A 10965-nucleotide genomic window follows, 5' to 3' on the forward strand; every position below is an offset into this window, starting at 1 on the left:
TCAAAAAAAAAAAAAAAAGGTACTTTGAGGGTTCATTTAACCATGGTTAATATTAAGTAGAGCTTTTCTCTTAGTATCAAGCATTGCCCACAGGCTGGCACATAAGCAAGACCAAAAAAACTGACATAATCTTTATTTATTTATTTATTATGTTTTTCCTTTTTTTTTTTCATAAGAGATTTCTGTAACCATCTAAGAACAGAGCTCTTACATGTTATACAGTTTGGGAGGCCGAGGTGGGCAGATCACTTGAGGTCAGGGGTTTGAGACCAGCCCGACCAACATGGTGAGACTCTGTCTCTACTAAAAATGCAAAAATTAGCTGGATGACGTGGTGGGAGCCTGTAATCCCAGCTAGTTGGGAAGTTGAGGCAGGAGAATCACTTAAACCCAGGAGGCGGAGGTTGCAGTGAGCAGAGATCGCACCACTGCACTCCAGCGTGGACAACAGAACAAGACTCCATCTCAAAAAATAGTAACAATAAAAAACAAAAAACAAGAGAGATGGAAGTCAAATTTTATATAGCAACTCACCTATTTACAATTTTATGAACTTCAGTTTTTCCATCATTTTTGGGGTGGTCTGGAGTAGCAGGAGGCGAAGAACTAAGCCACTCTTGGTTTGGCAAAGTGTTTTCTGGTGAAATGTCAGTAAATAATGGATCTTCTTCCAGATCTCTAAGTTAAATTTAATGACATATGAAAAACACTATTTTATTATGACATTTTCTAAACCAAAAGATTCTCTGCTATGTTCTAAGAAAATGTTACATAATTTTGCTACTATAAAGGATTAAGGAATAATGTATATTTTCTAGGCAAATTAACATTCTATACTATTTTGTTATTAGATCTAACGAATACACAATATTATTTATAATGTAGACGGATGGTGGTATCAATGCATCTAATTTTACTTTTAAGAACTTTAAAACTGTAAGAGGTATTTCTTTTGAGGATAAGGGAGATAGATAAGAGGAGAAAGTTCTCCCTCTATATGAAATGCTGAACTCACGGAGTTGGATGGAAACTTACACTGCTCCTGCTATCAGTCCATTTTCCACCACATCTTTATCTTCTGGGCACAAAGGTTTACATTCTGTATAATTTCTTTCTTCAAGATTTCTCAAGACCAAGTTGTAAAGAATGTGCTCATTGGGTTTTTGTAAGAGATGCTCAAACATTCGCAATGTCATTATGCTTATCTGAAACCAAAATTGATAAAAGCTAACTGAAAATATCTTTAAATAAGTTATTCTTCTTGCCATCTTGTGAGTCATGCTTTCAATTTCTAAAGCCAATAAAAGAGGCTGTATTGAAAATATCTCAAGTATAATACATTAAAACCAGTATTCCAAAGAATCTAAGTCCAATTCTAAATCATTACATAGCTCACCTCATCAGATATGTGATCACAATGTTCAATTAACCTATGCCTTAATGGATGTCTGCTGATTTCTGCCACAGTTTCTGGTTCCCTCTGTTCTCCAAGGATAAAAAACACCATTTCTTGAAGTAAAACATCAGAGGTCACTTGCCGAACGATGCGATGAAGCAGAGCAGTGGATGTCAGAATACCCATCTCAGAACTGAGCACAACGAACAGGGAATTAATAACATGACACAGGGATGCGGTTTTTTTTTTTTTCCCCAAAAGAAAACAGGCTACTCACGTTTGCATTAATTGAGGTTCCATAACACCAATGAAAAATCTTTCATGAACAGCTTTGGCAAGAGCAACAGCAGCAGTCTAGAATATAGTAGGAACATCATTTTTTTTAATATAAAAGAAAGAATAATTTGTAACATCAATAAATCAGTTTGCACTCCCCAACTGACTTAATGTGGAAAGACAAAACTTGCCTAATGACTCTCTTGTTGGTGGCATATAAATCTAGTTTAGATGTTGGCTACTGGGTCATTTACACTTTTTTCTAAATTTCCAAGAATAAGAGGAATAGGACAAAAAATTATTCCAGTGTCCATATAGTATTAACATCTCATCAAAGAGCAGGACTGAAGGGAAGTCAGTGTTACTTTGTAAAGCACTGCACCGTAATACTTAAGGAAATATAAAAGGGCAGAACTGTAATACACACATACAAACACATACACACCTTTTTGTTTACTTATTTTACTAACCATGGTATTCTAAGACAATTAAAATGCATTTGGGGATATAAATTAGGGATTCCAATTTCACTTAGTAGATATTTATATCTTAAAACCATCAAAAAACAACACAAAATTTCAAACCTTTTGGGCTTCTTTAATGAGCTGATCACAATAATCAAACCAGGAAAGAAATGAAATTAAGGCTCGTTTTCCTGGAAATGCTGAAGCATCTTCTTTATGACTATATGAGTCCAAGCTGTAAGACAAGGAAGAATTGCTAAGTCCAAAGTTATCCAAAAGCATGGACCCTATTCAGAATGTACGGAAAAATGAAAGCACATGAACACACTCAGATAGTATGGTACATTCACACAGGCAATGCTGGAGGACTGTCAGAGGAAGGTTCCATAAAAGAAACCAAAGACAAAACCTTTTAAATAAGAGCTGTAAATAATTTTCACATATTAAGCAGGAGAAGAGAGATTAAAGCAGAATGGGGCTGCAGGAGGCTAGATGTGGTGGCTCACGCCTGTAATCCCAGCACTTTAGGAGGCCGACGTGCGTGGCTCACTTGAGGTCAGGAGTTCGAGACCAGCCTGGCCAATATGATGAAACTCTCTCTCTCTACTTAGAAAAAAAAATAAAAAAATAAAAAAAAAAATTAGCCAGGCATGGTGGCTCATGCCTGTAATCCCAGCTACTTGGGAGGCTGAGGAACAAGAATTGCTTGAACCTGAGAGGTGGAGGTTGCAGTAAGCCGAGATCGCTTCACTGCACTCCAGCCTGGGTGATGTAGTAAGACTCTGTCTCAAAAAAAAAGAGAAAAGAATGGAGCTGCAGGAGAAAAAACACTGGGATAGGTCCTCACACTCCTGCCCTAAATGTTACCAAGTAACATCAATGAAAAGATGGAGGTTCCCAGCTGCTGGGATGGAAGAAAAGCATGGTAAAGGGGGATCTACAAACAAAAATAGCGAGTGGACTACTTCTCTTCCTGCCCTAAAATGCAATACAGTCGTAATGTTAACAAGTGGGTCTGCCCTATAGATGTTGACAGAAAATAGAGTGGAAAAAACAAAGACAGGTTAAAAATACAGAGAAATACAATAAAAGGTGATTATGTCAAAACATTAGGCTGCTTATAGGTGGTGGGATTATGGGCAACTTGTTTATGCTGCTTTATACCTTTTAATAACTTACAAACATTCTGCAATAATCATATTTCCCTATGAGAATCAAGTTGGGGAGTCTAAAAGGTAGGAAGAAGAGGTGAAACAATGAGGTAGAAGAGATTCTGTACAAACAGGCCAGGAGACAGATTAGACTGCTTTAGAGGCTGTGGAAATTATTTTAAAAGGAGATTCCTTCTTTTAGGGCCTTTTTTGATAAAAATAATGAGCTAAAATTATTGTTTTTAATGTAAGCCCTTAAAAATTGACCACTATAATGGACAAAATAAAAATATCTTAACTATATAACAGCTGGATTGTTCCCACACTTATTACCACTGACTGATACATTTAATACAAACTTTGAGAAAATATTCCCATTTAATGATCACTAGTAGTGTTCAATTTTTCAAAGATTTCTATCATTGCAAAATAGAAATGGATTTTAAAGTGTAGGTGTAAGAAGTCACCTTTATGGGAAAATACAAGTAACGGTGCTTACCCCCAGTTAATTGCTTCCACGGTTTCAATATCTAATGGATCCACTGACTGAGGTAGGGCCTTGTACAGGGAGGCAAGTCTGTCTGTCAGTAGTTCACACAAGCAAGTGCTCTGTGTAAGGCACTTTGCAGCCGCAGGCTCTGGCAAACTTACTAACAGCATCAAGCCTTCGCATGCCTTCACAGCTATTCGGCCATCCTAAAGGAAAAAAAAAAAACCAAACCCCTTCAATTCTTGAATTGTATATACATCAGGTTGTTTGAAAAAATTCAATATAAAAGGATTTAATGTTTTACAGTAAAAGAAAAAAAATAGGCTTTTTTGTGTATTTTAAATGCACATTATTGGCCAAGGGGCACCTCACGCCTGTCATCCCAGCACTTTGGGAGGCTGAGGCAGGTGGATCAGCTGAGGTCAGGAGTTTGAGACCAGCCTGGCCAACATGGTGAAACCCCATCTCTACTAAAACTACAAAAATTAGCCGGCATGGTGGTGCGTACCTGTAATCCCAGCTACTGTGGAGGCTGAGGCAGGAGAATCGCTTGAACCCAGAGGCAGAGGTTGCAGTGAGCGAAGATCGCACCACTGTACTCCAGCCTGGACAACAGAGCAAGACTCCGTCTCAAAAATAAAATAAAATAAAATAAAAATAAAAATAAATAAATAAATAAATGCACATTATTGAAATAATATTAGGATGAAAAAAGTAAGGACCATAACTCACAGGACTTCTAGTAAGATTTAACAAAGAATTCACTAAATTGTAATCCTGGTTTGGACGAACAACTGAGGCCTCTGGCAGTGAGGTGACACTGAGGTTATCCAAGCTTGTGGACAGGTGATCCATCTGATGAGGAGGCTCATCTTCCAATTCTGTTTGCTCCATTCCAGTAGCACCAGATAATTCCTCTGGATGACGGGACTGTCCTGTATCTGTTGACAAGGAATCCTGACCTTTTAATGTATCTTCCGAAATTACACTTGGTACTCCTTTGGAAGCCAATGATTTCATCTTATTCTGAAAAGGAATATATGTTTTATAAAAGTCACATCAAGAACTTTTAAAGCCAAAAATAATATTTTAATGGATTTTTCTGTAACATTCCACATGCCTAACCAGAGTAGCAATAAATGTTATGTATGTCACTGAAAATATTCTGACTTTTAACAAATTGTGTTTTAGAATGATTTTACCATTGCACAGGAGTTTATCACACTCCTCATACTAATTACAAAATGTTTTACACTGACCATAAGCAACGAACAGTATTAGTGATAATTTGACTACCGCTTAGAACAACTAATATTAGTGAGGAAAAATTTTCAGGAGGTTAATTGCAGTTAACTTTTTTCTCATCACTGGACTACTGTAACTACATAGCCTCCATGTTAATTCTTATAAGATCACGGGGTCGGGCGGGGGGTTTGCAGGGAGGGAAGTACAAACTAACAAATAAAAATATTTTAAAGTTCAAAAGTTACCAGCATTAGACTGAACGTTTCCGTAAAAGCCCCCACATTCTCTCAAATATATAAGAATCTTTTCTAAGTTTTTCCTTAAACCTCTACTCTATAAGAACACAAGAAGCTGGGCACAGTGACCCATGCCTGTCATACCAGCACTTTGGGAGGCCGAGGCAGGAGGATCACTTGAGCCCAGGAATTCGAGACTAGATGGGGCAACATAGTGAGACTGTGTCTCTACTAAAAAAAATACAATAAAATAAGCTGGGTGTGGTGGCTTGTGCCTATGGTCCCAGACCTTGGGAGGCTGAGTGAGGCAGGAAGATTGCTTGAGCCTGGGAGGTTGAAGCTGTGGTGAGCTGTGATCATGCCACTGCACTCCAGCCTGGGCACAGAGCAAGACCCTGTCTCAAAAAATTTTAAAAAAAAGAGAAACCAAGAAACTACTCAGGGGACATTTTTACCAGTGTCTTTAAGATAGAAATAAGATTTGCTTGAAATGCTGGTGCTCCCTTCCCCAATCCACATACCCAAACACAAAGAGAATCTTAACTGAAGCAAATTAGCAAATGATTAGCTTCAAGGCAAAAGTATCTTGCTTTCCATTTGAAAAGAAGAGCAGAAATCAAATTACACACATAGGTTAAAATTCGCCATAAACTAACTTCTTCACAGGGCCTATCATCATAGAAACATATTAAAGGCTGAATGAATTCAGGGTTCTACTTCCAAAGTTATATTATACTAATTATAAATCACTTTTATTGCTGTTAAAAGTATAGGTTAGACCAATCTTCTTGAGAAATTGAGTTCACAGAACATATATTAAAAGAAAACAACTCTATGGAACTCAATGACTACTCTAAACAATTTGCCAATTTCCAACAAAATCAACGGCATATGGGCTGGGTGCGGTGGCTCACATCCCAGCACTTTGGGGGGCTGAGGCAGGTGGATCACTTGAGGTCAAGAGTTCGAGACCAGCCTGGCCAAAAATACAAAAATTAGCTGGGCATGGTAGCATGTGCCTGCAATCCCAGCTACCAGGGAGGCTGAGGCAGGAGAATCACTTGAATCTGGGAGGCGGAGGTTGCAGTGAGCCGAGACCATGCCACTGTACTCCAGCCTGGGTGACAGAGCAAGACTCCACCTCAAAAAACAAAACAAAACAAAACAAAAAAACCCAATGGCATATCATACTTTTTAAGAAAGTAAAACATTTCATTCCATTTAAAATACTGGTAATATTGCTGGGAGAGGTGTCTCAAATAAGAACAGCAAGAGGAAAGATGTTAGTTTAGCACTCCGTCCTTCAATCAATGTTTCTCAAAGTGAGACTCAAGACTGTTGGTATCCTGATCTTCTGTGGGGCTTGATAAAAATGCAGATTCCTGGGTCCCATCCAGACCCGATGAATGAGAATATCTGGAGGTAGAGCCAAGGAATGTGCATTTTAGAAAAATTCCCTAGGTGATGAGGAACTGTGGATTTAACACTTTGGTTCCTACTAAAACTGTTCCCCTTCTGTTTTAGGGATCTCATCAGTACCCACAACATAGCCACACACATGGCTTCTAAATCTCTTAAACTTCCCTCCCAAATCAAAGATGTTCAGTACCTGCTAATTATCTCCATTAGGAAATCACGATGACTCAAAGCATCTGGAACCAAAATTATCATCTTCCCCTCAAAATCAGCTCCTTGGGGGCCCCTGTTTTTCCACTAGCAGCAGACTTACTGGTTCAGGAATTCCAGCATTCAAATCATCCTTTCCCAGCTTCTGCATCTGAGCAGTTACAAGGCCATATAGAGCCTACCTCTATTCTGAACACACCCATTTCATTCCAACCTATTGCTTCCAACTTGGTTATAGTCCTTGTTACTTCTTGCCTGGGTAACTCCATAAGGTTCCAAATTAGTTTCCCTGCTTTTATCTCTCCTTCCAAAGAATCTGCCGTATAAAAGGCTGCTGCCAATTTAACTTAAGGCACAGATACCATCACATAATAACATCCCTGCTCAAAAATAGTTAATGGCTCCCCAGTATCTACAAGTAAGAATAAACTCTTCATCCTGTCACTCAAAGCCTTTGACAATACTTAGTCTATCCGTTCAGGTGCTTCTTGCCACACATCCTAATTATACTGTTTCCTGAACACACCACAAACTTTTATATCTTCATTCCTTATGTTCACCCACTCTAAACACCTGCAAAGGCTCATTTCTTTTCATTTATTTATTTTTTAATAGAGATGAGGTCTTGCTATGTTGCTCAGGCTGATCTGGAACTCCTGGGCTCAAGCAATCTGCTTGCCTCAGCCTCCCAAAGTGCTGGGATTACCGGTGTGAGACACCGCACCCAGCCTCATTTCAAAGATGGCCTCTTCCAGGAAGACTTTCCTGATGACCTAGAGCTGATGAATCTCTCCATTCTATAAGCACTTAGGGAATTTACTTTGTATCTTTCCTTTGATTCTCCCTTACTCTACTTTAGATTACAGTATCTGAACATTCACATCTACCGTCTTCAGCAGACTGTAAACCCCTTTAGGACAAAGACTATTTCTTTTCTTTTTTTGAGACAGAGTCTCGCTCCGTCGCCCAGGCTGGAGTGCAGTGGCGTGATCTTGGCTTACTGCTACCTCTGCCTCCCGGGTTCAAGCAATTCTCCTGTCTCAGCCTCCCAACTAGCTGGGACTACAGGCACGTGCCACCAAGCCTGACTAATTTTTTGTATTTTTAGTAGAGAAGGGGTTTCACCGTGTTAGCCAGGATGGTCTTGATTGATATCCTGACCTTGTGATCTGCCCGCCTCAGCCTACCAAAGTGCTCGGATTACAGGCATGAGCCACTGCGTCCGGCCGGCAAGGACTGCTTCTAACTCACATACCATATATATTTAACCCACAGTAGATGCAAACATTGGCTGATATTAATGAACAGAGAGAGATGACATTTCAGGGAATACATGCTTGAGAACTGCAAAACACTTCTGCTCTTATCTATACTTATAACTAATAAAACTGCATTTCTGGCTGGCCACGGTGGCTAATACCTATAATCCCAGCACTTTGGGAGGCTGAGGTGGGTGGATCACCTGAGGTCGGGAGTTTGAGACTAGCCTGGCCAAGAAGGTGAAACCCTATCTTTACTAAAAATACAAAAATTAGCCGGGTGTGGTGGCACGCACCTGTAAACCCAGCTACTTGGGAGGCTGAAGCATGAGAATCACTTGAACTGGGAGGCAGAGGCTGCAGTGAGCTGAGATTGCACCACTGCACTACGGCCTAGGTGACACAGACTGTCTTAAAAACAAAGCAAAAACAAAATCAAAACCCTGCATCTCCCTAAAGATTCATTCATTTAGTGTTAACTGAGCAGTTCCTATGCATTGTGCTAGATTCTAGAGAAGCTGTGGGGACCCAAGATTAATGAGACAGAATCCTTGTCCTCAAGGAGCATACTGACTAGCAGGAGAAAATAAAATGCACTTAAATAACCAGTGCTAGGGGACTGTGGTAACTGACATTAAACACATACGAATAGTCCTATTCGTTAAAAAAATGCAGATACCTACCACCTCTGGCTTTGGAGAAATACGTTATAAAAACACTAAACAAAGCAGACGTGTCACTAAATCTGAGAGGTGTTCTCTGTAGTGAGGTTTAGAAATGTGAATGTTTTTCTGAAGACGGGTACATACAGTGTACCTCACCATAAACATACATAAGCCTACATATTTCATCTGCTTCTGGTCTATGCTACGCACTTAGAAAACAAGTTTCAGAAATTTTTGAGAAAGAAATTCTCCAGGCTTGTTTGGGGAAAAAAACACTTGCATTCCAAGTACATTAAGGTTACCTAAGAAAACTTTAGCAAAAATGAACTTTGAGAAGAAAAATCTCAGTTAGCAAAACTGAGATATTCCTCATAGTATACAAAAAACTAAAAAAAACTCTAATACCATTATAAATCTTTAGAAATCCAAAATCATTAGACTGTTCTAGCCATTTCGAAGCAAATTTGCAAAAGATGACACAAAATATAACGCATATGATGAAAAACATACGATGCGCGTGATTAGTGTTAAGGGCATGCATAGTCCTTAACACTACCTAGAAATTTAAATTCATGGAATTTTACAGCTTAGCTGCTTACCTAACTCCAGTTAAGAGTCCAGAATAGAAAACTAAATTACTTAGTAATGTAAAATAGAAAACAAACCCATATATTGGAGTGGCTAACATTTAAAAATAACAAAACAAGAAAGACCTGACAACATCCAGAGCTGATGACAACATGGAACAACAGAAGCTCACATACGCTGCTGATGGGATGCAAAATGACAAAGCCACTTGCAAAACAGTTTGGCAGTTTCGCATGAAAATAAATATACACTTACCATATGATCCAGTGATCCTACCCGAGGTATTTATCCAAGTGACATGAAAACCTAAATCCACGCAAAAATCTGCGTGTGATGTTCTTAGTGGTTTTATTCACAACTGTAAAAAACTAGAAACAACCCAAAAGTCCCTCACTGGTGTATGCGTAAACAACTGTGGTACATCCATACAATGGTATACTACTCAACAACATAAAGGAACAAAATCATGGATGAATCTCAAATGCAATAAGCTAACTTTAAAAAGCCAGAATCAAAAGGCTAATTACATGGCTATGACTTTTTGGGTAAGAGAAAACTACTGGGATGGAAAATAGACCAGTGACTGCTAGGGCGTAGGGGTGGAAGAGGGATGACTACAAAGGATCATGGGGTAGTGTGACAGAACTGCTGCACATCTTGATTGTGGTAGTGGTCACACAACCGTGTTCATCAAGTTCACAGAAAGTAGACCGAAAAAAGTGAATTCTATTATATGTAACATATCTTAATCCAAAAAAAGGAAAAGAAAGAAAAATTTATTTATATATTTTTTATTTATTTGAGACAGAGTCTCACACTGTTGCCCAGGCTGGAGTGCAGTGTTGCAATCTGGGCTTACTGCAACCTCCACCTCCCAGGTTCAACCGATTTTCCTGCCTCAGCCTCTCAAATAACTGAGATTCCAGGCGTGCACTACCACGCCTGGCTAAGGTTTGTATTTTTAGTAGAGATGGTATTTCACCATGTTGGTCAGGCTGATCTCGAACTCCTGACCTCAACTGATCCACGTGCCCCAGCCTCCCAAAATGCTGGGATTACAGGTGTGAGCCGCCACACCTGGCCAGAAAAATATTTTTTAAAAAACTGAAAAGAAGGCCAGGTGTGGTGGCTCATGCCTATAATACCAGCACTTTGGGGGGCCGAGGAAGGAGGATCGCTTGAGCTCGGGAGTTCTGGACCAGCCTGGACAACACAGGGAGACCCTGTCTCTACAAAAAAATTTTTAAAAATTAGCCAGGTGTGGTGGTGCGCACCCGTAGTCCCAGCTACTTGGCAGGCTGAGGTGGGAGGATCACTTGAACCAGTAAGGTTAAGGCTGCAGTAAGCCACGGTCACACCCCCACATCCAGCCTGGGTTACAAAACAAGACTCTGCCTCAAAAAAAAAAAAAAAAAAAAAAAAAAAAACAAAAAAAAGGCAAGGAAGCACAGGCCAACAAGAGCATCCAGTAAGGAATATTCCAAAATGACTTCACTGCTGAAAAAAAAAAGTGAATGAAAGCAAAAAGTACAAAAATATATTTTTTACTTTAAATCTGGAAGTGAAATC

General features: G+C 39.3%; 1 protein-coding gene across 1 annotated transcript in view; it reads right to left on the bottom strand.

The window, feature by feature from the left end:
* FAM160B1 (family with sequence similarity 160, member B1) overlaps positions 1–10965 on the bottom strand; it is a 42489-nt gene that overhangs the window by 17214 nt on the left and 14310 nt on the right. Inside the window, exons 6-12 of the mRNA XM_011967566.1 lie at positions 4510–4803; positions 3787–3983; positions 2257–2371; positions 1674–1750; positions 1397–1589; positions 1036–1205; positions 535–678 (exon numbers count right to left, since the gene is read on the bottom strand). Coding sequence (XP_011822956.1) covers positions 535–678; positions 1036–1205; positions 1397–1589; positions 1674–1750; positions 2257–2371; positions 3787–3983; positions 4510–4803 — 1190 coding nt within the window. The remainder of the gene's footprint in view (positions 1–534; positions 679–1035; positions 1206–1396; positions 1590–1673; positions 1751–2256; positions 2372–3786; positions 3984–4509; positions 4804–10965) is intronic.

This window comes from Mandrillus leucophaeus, unplaced genomic scaffold (genome assembly GCF_000951045.1).
Source record: "Mandrillus leucophaeus isolate KB7577 unplaced genomic scaffold, Mleu.le_1.0 Scaffold80, whole genome shotgun sequence".
Lineage (NCBI taxonomy): Eukaryota > Metazoa > Chordata > Mammalia > Primates > Cercopithecidae > Mandrillus > Mandrillus leucophaeus.